At 44.2% G+C, this 17,231-nt stretch overlaps 1 protein-coding gene across 1 annotated transcript in view; it reads left to right on the top strand.

Moving 5' to 3' along the window:
- The first annotated feature begins 360 nt into the window (after positions 1–360).
- Positions 361–17,231, top strand: part of CHP1 (calcineurin like EF-hand protein 1) — a 223,134-nt gene continuing 206,263 nt past the window's right edge. Inside the window, exons 1-2 of the mRNA XM_085627121.1 lie at positions 361–628; positions 15,830–15,902. Coding sequence (XP_085483247.1) covers positions 562–628; positions 15,830–15,902 — 140 coding nt within the window. The 5' untranslated portion in view covers positions 361–561. The remainder of the gene's footprint in view (positions 629–15,829; positions 15,903–17,231) is intronic.

Here is a 17,231-nt window from a genome sequence, read left to right as displayed (position 1 = left end):
GAGCTCCGTGTGTGGTGTGGTCATTTGCATATTTCCAATTACCTTAATATTCTCTTTGCTTACGGAACTGATTAATGTATTGTAAATTGTGTTTTGTTTTGTTGGCCATCTTGGGTGATCAGTATCAAAATGAAATAAAGCTTCAAGTAGTCGCACGGTGAACTACTTCTTCTACCACCATGGCCGTGACTTTAAATTCTTCTAAATTAGGCGGTCTAGTGTTTAGCAAATGGTTTGTGTGTTGTAATCCGCTCCGACTAGTTGTTTCGGGTGACAGAGTTGGTAACTACCTCCCCGTCTGCTGATTGGTTAATAAAAAGGCGGCTCTTTGGCTACGAGACAAAAGGTTCTGGTTTGTTCATTGGTCAAGCGTCGAAGCAGCAGCGCTTCCCACTTCCATTGGCTAAGCGGTATGAGTCGGTTTGGAGGTGAAGAGACCGAGTGAGGCTGCTGATTGGCTGTAGCCTCCTGTGGGTTTTCCCGATAGCTAGAGCTGTATGCTGGGTCTAGCTCTCCCTTCTCCGGTCCAGGGTCCTGAAGGAGAGTCCTCAACAAATTGACATGGGCTCCCGGGCGTCCACCCTGCTGAGGGATGAGGAGATCGAGGAAATCAAGAAGGAGACCGGATGTGAGTGTGCGAGGCCTGTCGCAGCGTCATTAAGCAGCCGCGTCTAACCGCTCCACCTACCTTTAATTAATGCTACCCCGTGGGCTTCAGCCAATGTCAACCCATAAAACCCCCTTCCAGCGACCCCCAGGCATTAATCAATACCTCCCTCCTTACTGATGGGGTTCTTGGCTCTTCTCTCCCTGGGCTCCGGTGGGCGACCCCCAACCCCGGTCCATTGACAGCCAGCCATCCCCGCCCCAACCCCATGGGCTCCACAGGTTTTAGACCCAGCGTACGTCACTACCCGTGCTGGCCCGGTGACTGAAACCTATTCTCCGTCACTGTGACGATGTCTCCTGGTGGAGGAGGCAGAAGATATGTGGAGTAGACGAGGGGAGTGGGATGCATGAGAGCACAGGAAGGCTGGTGCTAGGAACAGCTCGTGGCTCTTCTTGTGATGAGGGGTGCTGTTACTTACTGGAGGGCTTGGGGTGTATTAGAATTGGTCTCAGTGTGTCCATGTGGACAGTTAGAGGACATCGATGACACCGTGGACGGCGAGCGAGGGTCCCGTCTGTACTTTCAGCAGTACCTAGCACTCGTTTTGTCCCGTTGTTTCTTAAGTCATTAGAAAGATTGCAGAGGGAGGTGGTGATCTACCCTGTTTTTAGTATGTAATATATATATATATATAGATATATATATATATATATTATATTCCCTGTGTATGTCTGTGGGATCGGTGTCAAGGGTTCTCCTGTTCCTTCGAAATGCGTTTTTTTTTTTTTTTTGTTTACAGCGAGCGAAGAGTCTGTTTCTCAGGAGGATACCGTTTTCCTGAGGCGTATTACCTTGGTCAAGCTGAAGAGTATATTAGAATGTTGGTATTGTTTTCATTTTGTAGGATGCTGAGAACGTTTTAACTTTATAGTGACCACACCGTCGTCCGCTTCAGTCAACACGCATACACAGACGTCACCCAAAGATTACACTGACACTTTATTTGTGGGTGAAGAACTGCTGCAGGTTTATTTCATACAACACAGTATGATAATAAAATTGGGTTATCTTACGGACGATCCAGGGCAGGCAGCCCCTTGCTGCTCCGCCCGCCTGGTGAGCCAGCACACACGGTGGGTCGATGCCCGGCAGTGTGGCACATAATTATTTACAGATCATCCACTGGGTCACGTGATCTGTCTCCTACTCCCGCCCCTTCCGACAGGGGCGGAGCGTGTTGTGGCACACCCCCGGTTGGTCAGGCCCCCCAACCGCCCGAAGGACTAACGGGGCGCCGTCGCGGTCTTCCCAGAACCCCCTTCGGCTCCTGGACCTTGGCTCGGGCACCCTTACTGTGCCGGACAGGGGTACCCTTACTGTACCGCCTGTCGCAGAGGTACCCTTACTGTACCCGTCTGCATCCAGATCGCCCTGTAACTCCGCCACAGCTCTGGGGAGGCTACCGTCGCTGCCAGAGCCCCCCTTCCTCCCTTCGCTGTTATAGGTGCCCACCCTGCGAGCCAGTTTTTAGTGGGCTAAATTATGGGTCCTGTTCTGCAACCAGTAAATGACGGCATTAATTTGCAACATTACTCCGGAGCCCAGGGCAGACTACCAAAGGATGTCTTTGGGCCCCACTGCCGTTCAGCTTAGACGTTACTGGTGTTCCTAACTTTCTTAGCGATGCCACTGCAGATCATCCTAACGTAATTATGGGAAGATCTAGCACCTACATGTGGAGCCAGAACTGAACCATAGCTGAATTCGTCAGTCCATCGATTCCCTTCACATCCTAGCACGAAGAAGGTTTTACTTTCCACCTTGTCTACAAAGGTGATGTATAGATAGCGTCATGGTTCCTGAATTGAGTTGAGTTTCGGGTAGCTTGACTATTTGGTAATGTCCCTGAATCAACAGAAATAGGCTGATTGGGGCTTTTAAAATATTGAAATGCTGTCTGTATAGTTCTGAAATACCAATCTGTAACTCCTGACTTGGGCAGTAAGTTGATGAAAAAATATGATGTAGGCTCATTTGGGACATATTATATGTCACTACTATGGAGCACAGCCGGCACTATTAAGGTATCGTGATACTCTGTCCAGAGCAAGTACTGTTTGATTTAGATGTGTGGGGGTGTATGAGCAGGACAACTGGAAGTATGTGGCACGGGAGGGCTAAATAATGCGACAGTTGAGTAAATTATGCCACGAAAAAGGCAAATTATGTAGCGTGATGCCGCTATTTAATCATATTCAGTATTTTTACATTGGGCATTGGTTGCACCTCAGTACCAGTTTAACACCCAAATATAGCAATAAGCAACAGAAAGGTGACCATTCAGCCACTGCAAAGGCCCTTCCACTGCACGGCAGCACGAGAGACAGCATTTTTGTATGTTTTGAACCCCTTGAGCTAAAAACACATTTTTTAAAATAAAATATGCAGCAGATCTGATTATGTAAAAAAAAAAAAAAATCCGCATATTTTCAGTGGCCTTGATTACGGACTATCTGGGAAAAGTTGAGTAAAATGAGTGGGATCCTGTCACTTGGTCTGGTCGTGTCGCGGCAAACGCAGCTCGTTTGTGTGCTCATATTTAAAGACAGACACGTGAAAAAGAGAGGTCATCATGTAGTTGTATTTTACCGGAAAAGTAGTTGAGTTCGTCTGTAAGAGTTGCCCTGTTTTGCATCCTAGTTCACTAGTTTCGTGGTCGATGGGTGTTTTGTTGGAGTTTTTTTATTTGGTATCACTTGGGGGACAAAAATTGGAAGAGCCATGTTTATACTACCTTTCGAACAGCAAAGTGGTTTTCTACTGTCTGTATTTATTGGACAGGGAGTTCCACAGCTTGCTACCTTAGACTAAGGAAGAACACCCTTGGTCTGTTTTAGTTGAAGTGTCCCACTTGCAGCCACACATTACTTATATTCTGATGACTGTGATAGCAAGAAGTCACATTGTTTCTCATACATAGGAATTTATATGTTTATTGGGCTATGCTGTAGAAAACGTACACAGAATCGGGGAGCCATTAGTCATTTAAAATGGACAGTTGGGGAGAAGTGGCCTTTGTCGGTCAGGGACGGGTTCCACCCTTCCACTTTTAGAATGTGTTGCATAGCATCATGAGGCATAAACTTGGTTGCATGTCGTCTACTGCACACTCAGAAAGGCTGCAAAGAGTAACTGCCAAGACGGGAAAGAAGGAGCATTCCTCCTCAGATGAGGGATAGCGGTCGACATTCTGTATGCGTTGCCTACAACCAATCTGCTTGGAAGCATCATCTTCTTAAAAGGAGGAGCAGGCGCTTGCGGGTTGGGCTCATGGTTGGGGTGTCTGTCCGAACGAGCGTGCAACTAACTGTACTGACAAATTTTTAATTGGCAACACGTCTCTTTGCTGCTTATCACCGTGGTCATCCTGCTGTAGTTTGAGGGTCTGTAATGCGGCATTTGTCTTGCATAAAGTGGTCGTCTTATATACTCCGAAATCTTGCTAGGCACAATAATATTTTGCAAACCTAAACAGCAGGGGCATTCCAGAAGTTATGAAGACATTTGAAGGGGTGCTGGATCCAGTTATTTTACCTTCCTGCGTATAAATGAGGATGGTTCTGATGTCACTTCGCCTTAGAAATGGGAAACACCTTACCCATTGATGCAGTGATAAAAGAAAGTACCAGGACAAGTAATGATATTCGTAATAGTATAGCAAAAACTGTGTCATACAACCAATGTTGGTTGGAAACAGTCGAGCATAAGGACAGGAACTCCTAATTTCGCCAATTCTTTTTGATTCTTCAAATTTATTTGGTTTCATGCATAGTGCAGAGAAAATATTCCTGAATTAATAAGGTACAGCCAACATGTTTCGCCCCCACGCTAGTAAGCTTAAGGCTTTTTCAAGCCATCTATTGGCAAAAGGACATAAAGTATGTTGTCGGTTTTCAATCAGCAGGAAATTCTAGTAAGTCAAGGAATGGCCCGTGCCGCTCGATCTGGATCTCCCGTTCCTTGACTTACTAGACTTTCCTTCTGATTGAAAACCGACAGGGTATACTTTTGTCCTTTTGCCAAAAGACGACTTGAAAAAGCCCTAGGCTTACGAACCATAGTGGGTGAAACACGTGTTGGCTGTACCTTATTCGTTAAGGAATTTTTCTCAGCACTATGCATGAAACCAAATAAACTTGAAGAATCAAAAAGAATTGGAGAACTGATGAGTTTCTGTCCTTATGCTCGACTGTTTCCAACCAACATTGGTTGTATGACACGATTTTTGCTATACCATTAAGAATACCATTACTTGTCCTGGTACTTTCTTTTATTTTTGCATTCCATAAGTTTACTGAATTGTATGCTGCCTTGACGTTTTCTCTTGAGGTACAGATTATGTGCACTTTATTCCCCTCTTCTGACACAGTGCCCTACTCACTAATGTAAAACATGCTGCCCTGACCTTCACCCTCGCGCATCTTCCTGCCCCGTTCCGCTATTTCAAAAGAAGCCTGCATGGCCTGGAGTGGTGGTGTAAATGGAATAATAGCTCAGTTGCACCAGTTAAATCTGTCCCCCTAAAAAGACTTAACGTATTTGCTAACTTTCACCTCCGAACCAAAACATAATGCCATGTTCCAGGTCTAATAAGAATTTTATGTTCATGTTTTTGTACAGATGTCGGTCTTTAATGTGTTGCTTGATGTTCCGCCAAATTTGTGGAGTCATAAAGTATAGGTTTCTTTTCTCCTAAGAACAGTGTGTATGTATACATTGTAGAGATTTATGCATATTTCACTGCAGGGGCGTGGAATGTTGTTTTTGAGTTTGTCTATGGCATATTTTCTGTGCGGACACATAAGTTACATTTACCATAAATGTAAACTTCCATCATCTTACATCGACATTTGGTTACATTGAACATCTGGCATGTGTGCAGCCCTTCGGACCGAAGCTGAACTCTTGTGCACAACTATAGTCTCAGAAGGTGTTGCCACCATTGACAAATATATCCGTTTTTCACTGTTGATCTCTTGCGTTGTGATCGTTCTGTCCCTGAGCTCTGAAAGCTCGAAACCGAAAAGTGAAGTCATTTGTAATGTGCTTTTAGCGATGTGTATTGTTTGTGCGCCGTTGCTTCTTTCAGTAGTTACACAGTTGTGTACATCAGATTGCCTATTTCCTGAACAGTGCTCGCTTATAGCTGTGGCTTCAAGTTCCACCTTATGAAGTACTCCAAATCATTAAACACCGAAACTCGACTTCTGAGCTCTGTTTCTTAGTTAAAGCCTTAAAGGGCACTCCGGATAAGGAAGAGGGTGGCATGGACAGGGTTGGATTGAGATTCAAAATCAGCCCAGGCCTACTAAAAAAAGAAGTGGCCCACATTTGCATATTTCCTTTCCTCAAAACACTGCTTCGGCGAAATTTTATTTAAAAAAAAAAAGTGGGGGGGGAGTTAAAAAAGAATGCATGGATTAGTTTACACTGGTGAAACACACCTGAAAACAAGTGAGGCCTGCTCAGGCCCCCTGCCCTGCTAGGTATGCATACATTAAGGGACCGGCCCTGCGAGAGAACGGGAGTGACACCTCTGCCTGTTGCTAAACGGGAGGTAATGAGCGCCCATCTGCCTCCAGAAAGGCCACTCAGACCCGAAACCACGACAAAGCCCGAATCTGCCACTCAGACTGCTCACAAAAGCAGCCCACAGCTGGGACGCGGACACCGGCCTCTCGGGCATTCCCCGAGTTACCAATCCGACGCTGGGCTTTGAAGGACATGAGACAAGACAAGGCCCACTCCATTGCTGTCTGGTCACCTGTGAGTGAGTGACTGTTGATTCGCAGAGCAATCGGTGTCAGGGAGTCAGTGTGCGGAGAGATTGCGAGACCATTGTCTCGCAATCGACACTTGTATTTCGCATTGTATGGACTACAGCCCACTAAACAGATTTGCCGATCAGAGGGCGTTCGACCCACCAAAATCAACATTGCCGCCGCTGTAGTGCTTCAAGTACCGGATGTTTCTCTGGAGTGGACACCGACTCCACCGCTAGTGGCCTTTCACTAGTCTGGCTGCAATCTACACCCTCTTTGCGACGAGTCCAAGATCACACGTAACGTGCCGTGCACTGAGTGCCGATCCAAAATATGAGACGGCAGAAATTAGAGCGCGAAAACCGCGTAAAATTGTTTGCAGCGTGGGCGAGGAAACACATGGCGGAAACTAAGTAAAGCAGTGACCAGATGCAATTGCCTCCGTTGAGGGCCCCGCAAATACCCTGCTCTCACCTTGGAGCCCGCCGATGAAGGTGCTCGGTAATAACCTTTGCACTAGAGAGCCGCCACCCCTCGCTCACACTGGCATTTGTTGCTGGAGCTGCTTTTGTGATTATCTTGCCAGCTTCCGTGATGCCTTCGTGGCAGCTTTGCGTGTGCCCTCAGCAGGAGACGTGCTTCTATCCTGGGGTAACCTTGGTGTGTGCTCACGGCACTGTCTGACCACGCCCCTCGTCTGCAGCTTGACCTTGGCCTTTAGCACGCACATTCCGCACTTATTCTGTGACCTCGTGGGCTCACAGAAACGATTTTATCAGAACAATGACGACACAACGTACCGAGCTCGCCAGGATTGTATTGTGTTGGCATATACATAGGAGACATTGCATTAAAGAACTGTTTGGCGAGTTGCCCTGGTATCCAGTGTTAATGCTTTATTTGGTCGTTATTGATATGGCCATTGGAAAAATGCGAATCTACGGCAGCGACATAATTTTGGATTTGCCACAAAATCCATTATCTGCTGCATAATTTGTAGATTGTTACCCCAAAAATGTTTCTAGCACAAATTGATCAAAAGTTATCGAAAATGTGGCAGCGCTTTGACTATCCACCTCTCAGTTACATATTTCTGTATTTTAGGTGTAATCCAATACGAATTAGGGGAGACCTTTGTCCAGACAATGTTAACATGTGTAAAATGACAAAATAATGAACTGATGCTATCATAAAATCTGGCCCATTATGCTGCATAATTTGCATTTTCTTGCCGCATAATTCCAGAGACTTTGGGTATTGGTTTTAGTCTTGTGTTCTGAAGCCAGTCCTCGCAAGTATGTAGTATAATAATATGGCCTTATAGCCAGCAGTAGCGGGCTATACCGGCTATTAAAGGCCTGCTCCAGCGTTCGGCGAGGGCCTTTAACAAGGGAACGGGACTATATAGCCCAGCTACGAAGGGCTATAAGGCTATTAGAACATTCTGTCACTAGAGAGCAGAATGTTCTAATAAATCAAACAAAGACCTCTCGGAGCCTGAGGGGATTTAAATCCCCTCGGGCTCCGATAGGCCTTTGAAAACAACATTGGAATGTTGCTTTGTGGGCCTTTACCGGCCCCTAGAAGCTCAGAGCACTCCAGTGTATTCAATGGAGTGCTCCACATTCCAGTGTTCTAATAGGAGTTAAGCGTCGTCCCTGGGAAAGATTTGCGGTTCATGCAGTATCGTTGGTACAGTGGTAGGTAGTTTAGATGGGTACAGATTAATAACCAATCCAGTCCTAGATGTTTCCTGTTTTTAAACCTAGAATAGATGATGAACTATGGGCTGGGATTTAAATGATTAAACCTGGCCTGCATGCAAACTAAGGTCATGAATTTCGAACAGGAGTCATTAAAAGAAGAGAGAAGAGCATTTAGAAGATGGGTAAGGAGTGTAAATATATAGGAAGTCCTAAGTCAATGCTAGTTTGTATTTCTTGGACGGATTTAGTGGCTGTATTTTAGGGAGAGTATCCTCCAGGATTGCATTCGGAATCCTGCACATCTAAAACAAAAAGACACAAAGTGTGTATTTCAGTGTGAGATGGCACTCATTTTTAGAGATTATATAATACAGTGCCCTGAATATCACCCTGCTGCCAAGGTTGTTTAGCTGTCCCTTAAGTTCTTTGGCAAGTTTACTGGGACTGTCTGTGGACAGAGGTGCCGAAATTCTTGTGTGTCAGATTTGATATGGGGCGTCCGTAGTAATTCAGTTGGGAATAACCTATTTTTAACAACTCTTCTCATTTGCAGATGGTCATTGATGGCTTTTTTATTTTTGTGGAAATGAGTTCCATAATATGGGGGTCCATACAGAGAAAAAATTGTTGCGCTCTGTTTTCTTATTGTAAGATAAAACGATTAGACAGCAACAACTTAGCACAAGTACACTTATCCTCCCTAAGTCACAAGACATGCACCGACCCTCCTGCCTCCGGCCTCCTAATTAACTGCCGATCATCAGCAAAGCATGCCTCTGACACCGCAGCTCGTCTCCTGAGCCAAAAATCTGACGTAGCAATCCTTACTGAATCATGGCTCAATGAATGCTCGTCACCTTAACTAGATTTATTGGTCCCTCCAAATTATAGCGTCGTAATGCTTGATGGGCAATAAAAAAAAAAAAAGGAGGAGGCATTGCTTGCATTTACCGCTCAGACCTCCTCGTCACTGAACTTCTTGGTGACCCCACTGACTCCTGCGTATCTTGCGCTCTCCATATGTAATTACACTACCCAGTTGTACAAACAGCACATCTTCTACCACCCGCCAGGGAAGAACAACACCTTCATTGACCACCTCCTGGGAATCATTACAGCTAAGGTTTCCCCCCACTCCAATGACATTTTCCTCGGAGACTTTAATCTGCACTGGAATGACCTCAATGACCCTCAGGTTAAGGCCATTAAAGACTTCCTTACTGACCAATCACTTACTCAAGCCTGCACATTACCAACTCACACGAAAGGCGCCACACTGGATTGGATCATTGCTAAGGCAACGACGGTTAGGCTTATCTCAATAGATCCATGCGACTGGTCTGACCACCACGCTATTACCTTCTTATTGCCTGGCACCCACAAGACCAGACCAGACCAGCGCAACCTGTGAAACCGAAAGTCTGACTCCGGGACACCAAGAGCCTAGATCTCGGGAATCTGGCTGCACGCTGCGAGAACGACCTCCCCTCGCCCCCCCCACCCCCAATCACTCTTAGGTCTACGACCTTACAGAACACTACAACTCGACTACGTCTGACATAATTGATGATCTTGCCCGCTAAAACTAAAAAGATCTTGAGTTAAAGACAAAAAACCCTGGTTCAACGGATCCCTCAACAATGAAAGGAGAACCCTCCGGCTAACAGAACGTGGAGACAGCACCCCTCAGCCTCCCACCTAAAACTTCTCCGACAGACCAGAAATATTTACAACAGGAACAACCTCAAATCAAATAAAGAGTTCTTTAGATTGGAACTGGAAAATGCTAAGAACAGACCTGTAAGCTGTTTGAAATGGTCAAACACCAATCTAACAAACTGGCTAAAACTTCCAAAGAAACCTCAAAATCACTAATAACCTGTGAGGAGTTCTCCTCCTTCTTTACAGCCAAAATGACCTCCCTAGGAAAAGAACCTAATTCCGCCACCAACATCCAACCTCTTCCTGCCGGGTCCCATCTCTACTCTCTCTCTCTCCCCCCTCCCCCAGACCACACGCAAGAACCAAGCGCACTGGTCCAACTTCAAGCTATATGACGACCATTCCATCTCGAAAATTCTATCCTCCTTAAATCCGAATACCCACTTTAATGACCCACTCCCCTCCAGCTGCATGACCTCCCAATTTATTATTCCCATTTGGACTACATTAATCAACACTTCCCTACTACAAGGGTCCATACCTGACTCTCTAAAAGCCGGTCAATTCTTCCCCATCTTAAAAAAAACCCACCTTGAATCCTGCTACTCCAGACAATTTCAGACCAGTATCCCACTTCTAGCGAAAGCTCTGGAGAAATGTGTGCAACTTCAACTGAGCCAACATATTACCAACTTTAATCTGCTGGACGAATTCCAATCCGGGTACAGGCCTGGGCACAGCACGGAAACTACTATTCTCCATATTGTGGATGATGCTCCAAGCCCTTGACCAAGGCAAAACATGTCTCCGAATTCTACTGGATTTATCCTCTGCATTCGACACAGTCAACCACGAGAAACTACATGAACGCCTCAAATTCAGGATGGGAGTAAGGGGAACCGTTTTCGAATGGTTTAGATCCTTTCTCCGGAACCGCACCGAGAGATTCTTAGTCAACAGTAATCTATCTGTTCCTTCCCGGATAACGATCTGTGTCCCCCAAGGATCAACTCTTTCCCCAACGCTCTTCAATCTCTACCTTGAACCGTTAGCTGAATTACTATGTACCCCAACACCTCCTTCCACATGTATGCCGATGATACCCAGATCTACATCAAAATCTCATCTCTAGAGGAGATCTACTCTTTGAATGAGGCCCTAAAGCTGTTCAATGGCTCGCCTGCGACCAGCTCAAACTAAATGCACAAAAAACGGATTTCCTTCTAATCTCCCCACGCCCCTAAAAGTAACACTGACATCCAGGAATGGACCAAGCCGATCATAGCACTAAACTGCACACCGACCATAGTGGAATCTGCCCATTCTCTCGGCATAACCCTGGACAGCAACCTGAATATGCAAGAGCACATCAACTCGATGGCTAAACTACCAGGTTTCACCTGAGGAAACTAAAACCTTTCCTTGATGCCTTGGACCTAAAAATGGCAGTCCAGGCATTAGTTATCTCCAGAATTGAATATGGATGTATAACCCATTCAGACCCGCCCAAGATCTCCACGGCCCCCCTAAAAGCTTGCCTCAACGCCGCCGCCAGACTCTTAACCAGCTCAAAAAAATTCGACCGCATCTGAAGGCGCTGAAGAGGCTTCCTCTTGAAGCCAGAATACAACTCAAACTGGCATGTATCACCCACAAAGCACTACACACGAAATCCCCAACATATCTCACCCAGAAAATCATGGTTTCTGGAGGAGCCAGAAACTCCAGGTCCGCCAGAAACTTTGTGCTCCAGCCACCCCGCTTCCGAATGGAAAAAACTTACAATCGTGCTTTCTCTGAGGCTGCACAAAGAATCTGGAACTCGCTGCCATCTGTCATCAGAAAAATTCCCTCTCTGTCACTATTTAAAAAGGAAGCCAAAACCTTCCTAATGGGCAAGTTTCTCCCATAAATCATGCATTGCACACACTGCTCAGTGGCGTTGCTTATTTTTGTTGCTGCTCGAGTTTGGACTCTCCGACTGCTATTCATCTTGTACTGACCGTGTACTCCCACAAATGTATTTGCTGGATTTCTCTGCATTATGATCTGAACATTGTATACACCCTGTTATTCCCAAAGGTTTCACCTCCTTCTACTCCAACTTATGTTTTTTATTTCTTTGGCTATATCATACTTGTATACAATGTGATATCCCTGTAAAGCGCTCTTGATACCCTAATGGGCCACGTTCGCGCTCTATAAAACACTAAATAAAATAAAAATTAAATTAGTTGTGCTGCTAATCTGGAAGCCTATTTCCTTGGTTGGCAATGTTTTGCTATTGTCATCGAGTTAAATCCTGGTCCTTTATTATGTATTGCCCTGTGATATGAATGCGGATTTTCTTGCAACTGGTAACCAGTGAAGAGCTTCAAAACAGAGAGAGCTGTGTGTCTATAATTTACATTTAAAAGTAGCCTAGTAGCTGAGTTCTGAAGTGGCCTTATGAGTGAAAGTAGGATCGTATTATACAGTCAGTTTGCATAATCAGGTTTTGAAAGGATAAGTGAGCTAGTCACTTGAACCTTCTGTGGGAATCACAGGTGGAGAAGATAACTTCGAAAAGTCCTCGTGGTGTGAAACGTCGACTTGGTCAGTTGTCCGCTTGGGATTTATGCTGAGTGCAGAGTCCATTATGATTTCTAGATTTTCTACTACGATTGATATTTTTGGCGGTGGTCCTAATTCTACCAACCATAATGTTAATGTTTCATCATTTTTCTACTCTCCATACATAAATAGTTCATTTTTTAAAACATTTATTTTAAAATGATTCAGTGTCATCTGATGGTCGATGCTTTGGGACAGTTGGTGTTGAGGTTTGAATTTCCTATATGTCTTTAAGACTTTCCAGCTTCGTATCAAGTACTATCAAAACTTGTGATTAGCTCTGGCAGGGGTTTGATGTATATGTTGAGGATGTGGGCAGAGATAACTTTTTTTTTTTTTTTTTTTTAACACTCCTGTTTTGATGTTTTAAAGTGTGGCGATGAAACAGGACCTATGGATTATGGAAGATCTGTCTTGGAGGTAGTAGGGTATCCACTCAAGAATTATTGCAGGGATACTGATTCATTGAAGTAAAAACCGTTTGGAAAGATGCCAATAGGTCCAGAGGAATTAGTGCTGCTAAGCTGTTCTTGTGAACTGTGTTTTTTTTACTTTGTGCCTTGTGGCCATTAGAGCTGGTTCTTCTCCAGTGGCATCCTGTATGGTAGTCTTAGAATAGCAGGCAGTCATCTAGAAATTGCAAGATCTTTAATTTTTGCTCTTTCCATTATTTTGCTTTCTAACAGTCGGTTTGAGATTTGTCTGTAGTTATTAGTGTCTTCTGGGTCCACTTTGTTCTCCATAATTTAGAGGACTTATATATGCTTTGTTTCATTCCTGTCAAAAGAGGCCTGTGTATAAAGGTTATTGAATATGTTCAGTTCATTGCAGGGATAACTACTGAGATTAATAGCAGGATTTGTTGAATATTTGTGGGATGCATGGATCTGAAGGGCAGCTGCCAGGCTCGTTGGCTTTCACAAACTCATGAGATTCAACGATTCTTAATTCCTCTAAGAGGGATAGACTGAGTTTTTTTCTTGAGTGATCATCTTAGGAATCTTACCAAGGTGAGAGCCATTTCTTCAGTGTGCTAGATATGAATCGAAGGAGTCAGCATTGGTAATGTCGTTTGTGACCAGTTTGTTACAGAAGTCTTGAGATTGAGGAATTGTTACTTTTAGGCTGCAGAATTCAGGTTGTCTGAAGGAGGTCCTTAGTTGGGCAATTGGGGGTACAGGTTGCGCTTGTATAATGGATTTTCTTTGTCTTAGTAATGCTTTATTTATACATTTGGTGAAGTCTTTGTAGAGCTCTTTTGCCAAGAGGGTTCTTCAATTTCTGCCAGATGGTTTGACATTTTGGAATGCGTGCTATTATACTCTTTAACTCTTCATTCATCCAATGTGCTTTTCCATTTTGGCTTACTTAGGTGAAATTATTTAGCCACATGCTTAAATCATCCATTCACAAAATATTTACTCTATTTATTATTTCCTGTTGTGTGTTAGTGTTCAGGTAAGTTTCCACCTTCTCCGTTAACCAATACTAGGTCGGGGGTTTGGTGTCTAATGTATGACCTGACTATGTGCATCGGTCCAGTGACTATGTGCATCGGTCCAGTTGTAATGTGAGATGGTGTTTAGCAAAGTCTGATTAAGATGGCATTTGATTTTGACCTGTTTGGTTTGTCAACCCAAATATTTAAGTGTCCCAAGTATGCACACATTTCTGATCGACAGCTCCGATATTTAACCCAAAAAAGGCATTACAAGAGAGTTTAGGAACGGGGTTTCATTTGATCAGAAGTACTTCACAACCTGCTATTGTAATGTCATCCCACATCCAATTTAATGACCATAATATCCCTGAAAATGGTTGGCGGTGTTCCTTTTTTCTTGCCTTTGCAATTATGAATAATGCTTCGTGGCCTAAGGTATTATTACTTCATGTAGCACGGGTGCTACATAGCCAGTACACTATGTTTCCTATAGTAGCAGTGCTCTATGCAAATATCAAACCACTACAGCATGTTAATTAATACCCTTATGGTGGCCTGTTTTCATTAGATTCGGATCTTTGTGAAGTTATAGTAGTTGTGCAATTGCTGCTGGCCACCATTGTGTTATTCTGGGGTTTATTTTATATTTCTCTCCTCTTGCGAGTAAATTACCAGTGAAGGGTGGCGTATAGAATTTTGATGTCCTCAAAAGTTTTCTGCAGTACCGACACTGAAAGGCTTAAAAGGAGGAGGAAACGTCAACATATATTTTGCACCTAACTCCGAATCACGGCAGTTCTAGAAATGCAGATTGTTTTTCTGCTTAGTAAAGTTTCTTGTATTCAAGCCGAAGGTGTGATAGATCAATACTTGAGTCCTTGAGGGAATAATAATGGTAAATATGTGCTTGGCGGCCTTGCATTGGCATACTTGACCCTTCTGTATTTTATTTCCCTACTTCCAGCCTATTGTGCAATTGTGGTTTTCTATGCCAAGTTCCCCTGTGTAGTCTGTCTGACCTGGTGTTTTTTGTGCACAGAAGGCAAGTAACCAGAGGCTTTAAAGCTTCCGTGCAGTGCCTGCCGTTTGTTTGTTTGGGTTATGGCTGCTTCTTGTCGGGGAGGTTTTTGCTAAGTGATTCCGCATCACCAGCATTTTCCTCTCATGATGTCAGGCGTCTGAGACATATGTCCATTGTGCACCTCTTCATTGTTGATTCAGGCTTGTCTGAGACTGCCATTGTGTTCTTGGCACACACTGATAGTTGGCAGTAGTGCTGGGAGTAAGGTGGCAGGAAGGGTGATCAAGGCTTGGTTTCATGGGGGCCTAGTTCTCGACCCTGGGAAACATGCCATTCATCAGTAGAATGTGATCAATCTCCGTTGTCAATGCATGATTGGGATCCAGGCCACTTACTGCACTAAGAAATTCAATTTACCTTTAATATTGACTTGTTTTCATAAAAGAGTTCCCCGTTGGGCCTTAGACCACGAGAGATGGCGAGGGGGTTAGTCTTGCGTGCGTTTTCATTTAGTGGGGACTTGTTCACAGCCAGATCATTACTGAGGACCCTGGCCAAGTCGGTGGATCACGACCCAGATGTCTCTGTCGTTGACAGAGCCGCAGTGTCAGGTGCAGCAAGATTTGCCGCCAGATGCCATGGATTTAGGAATGAGAACGATGGTGCAAAACTGACTTGTAATTTACATTTCGCCTCTTGATCCTGGCATGACTTGTGCAGCACAAGGCTTGTTTGTGCAGCACAGGCAGGTTGCAATCTTTGTCGATCGCCTGTATTAAAGCTGTGTCTGTACAGCAGCACTCTAGATTTCTTATGCATTCATTTGTTATGTAATTATGTCACCAGTTTTGCACTTTTTTGCACATTTTTGCTCCCGTTAAAGATTTCTCCCGACAACAACATCTTTCTGATGTGTGTGCGGTTTGGTTGATGCCTGTGCTTGTTTCTCCCCAGTTTCCCACAGTCAGATCACTCGGTTGTACAGTCGGTTCACCAGCTTGGACAAAGGCGAGAATGGGACACTCAGGTACGTGCCGTATTTTCTATTGTACATGCGTATACACAGTCTCATGTGCGCTCTGCATGCCTGTTGTAGGTCGGGTCGTTGCTGCTTTGGAGGAGATGGAGCAGAATGAAAGGTTTCCTGCTCCTGGATAAATGATTTGCAAAAAACTATCTGTCCTCCCTTTTGGAGTTCTATTGTAGTTATGCTAATTAGATGACGATGGCGCATGCCATTGTTCTCTCCTACAAGGGGTATCTCACTGCCTCCCCCTTAAGGGTTATTTATGGTGGAGCTGTCAAAACATATTGCTTCACGTTTACAGATGAGTCGGAGTGTTTATTGGAAGAAAAAAAAAACATGAATATTCTGAATCCTAGTGTTAACCGACAAGGGGAATCTCCCATGTATGCCCTATGGAGCCAGGCTTTCCAGCACAAGGTAGAACTCCAATATATACCCTACTGCATACTGGGGCTTTAGAATGAATCACCTGATAGTATTTCCACGAAGAGAACCAGCAGGTGCCTAGCTGAGCTTGAGAGAATTTGCAAATGATGTTCATGAGTTGCAAGAATGTAAACAAGTCTGGCTGAGCAAGTTGTGAATTTTCACGCCCCGGCTGCTTGGACGCAGTGCATCCATATTTCGGAGGTGGGCTTATGTAGCCTCTGTTCGCATAAGCCAGTAAACATGACTGCAGGAGGTTTGTTATGCCACAACAGGCAGTAGACATTTACATTCTTCCATGGAGCATGCCACTATCTTCTGTAAGGGTAGGATGGGACATGCTACTTTCCTATATTCATAGGTAGAGTGGAGCATACCACCGGTTTCACAATGATGGGATACAAATAATGACTTTTCCTGCTGAGTTAAGGGCTGCACCATTGACATATCCTGTAGTAGGAGGAGGACTGTATTGTTTCTAATTCTGCAACTTTTCGTCAATAATATGAGTGTCATCTCACAAGTAGTAAATGTAGTATTTTATTAATTTATTTTTATGAAAAAATATAAAAGCATACACAATACATTACAATCCTCACAGTAATTGCTAGGACAACATAATAAAACATATCATTCAGTACAAAAGCTAAGTTCATTGTAATTTAAACTATCATTTTTTTTACAATCAAATAAAAAATAATAATTGGTGAATGTACGAAACCATGTTCAAGCGTCTCTGGAAAGCTTACATAGTCAACAAAGACTTTCACTGTTAACCCTAAACAGTCTCCTACTATGTCAAGAAGAGGAAAAGATTCGCACTAAGGGTCTGATTACGATACCAGTCGGAAAGGCTCTGAACCGCATTCGGATTTTCCTAAACCATGTCGGAACCTATGTTTA

This window comes from Triturus cristatus, chromosome 9 (assembly GCF_964204655.1).
Source record: "Triturus cristatus chromosome 9, aTriCri1.1, whole genome shotgun sequence".
Lineage (NCBI taxonomy): Eukaryota > Metazoa > Chordata > Amphibia > Caudata > Salamandridae > Triturus > Triturus cristatus.
The sequence above is the reverse complement of the archived record's forward strand: the minus strand, read 5'-3'. Positions and strand labels throughout refer to the sequence as shown.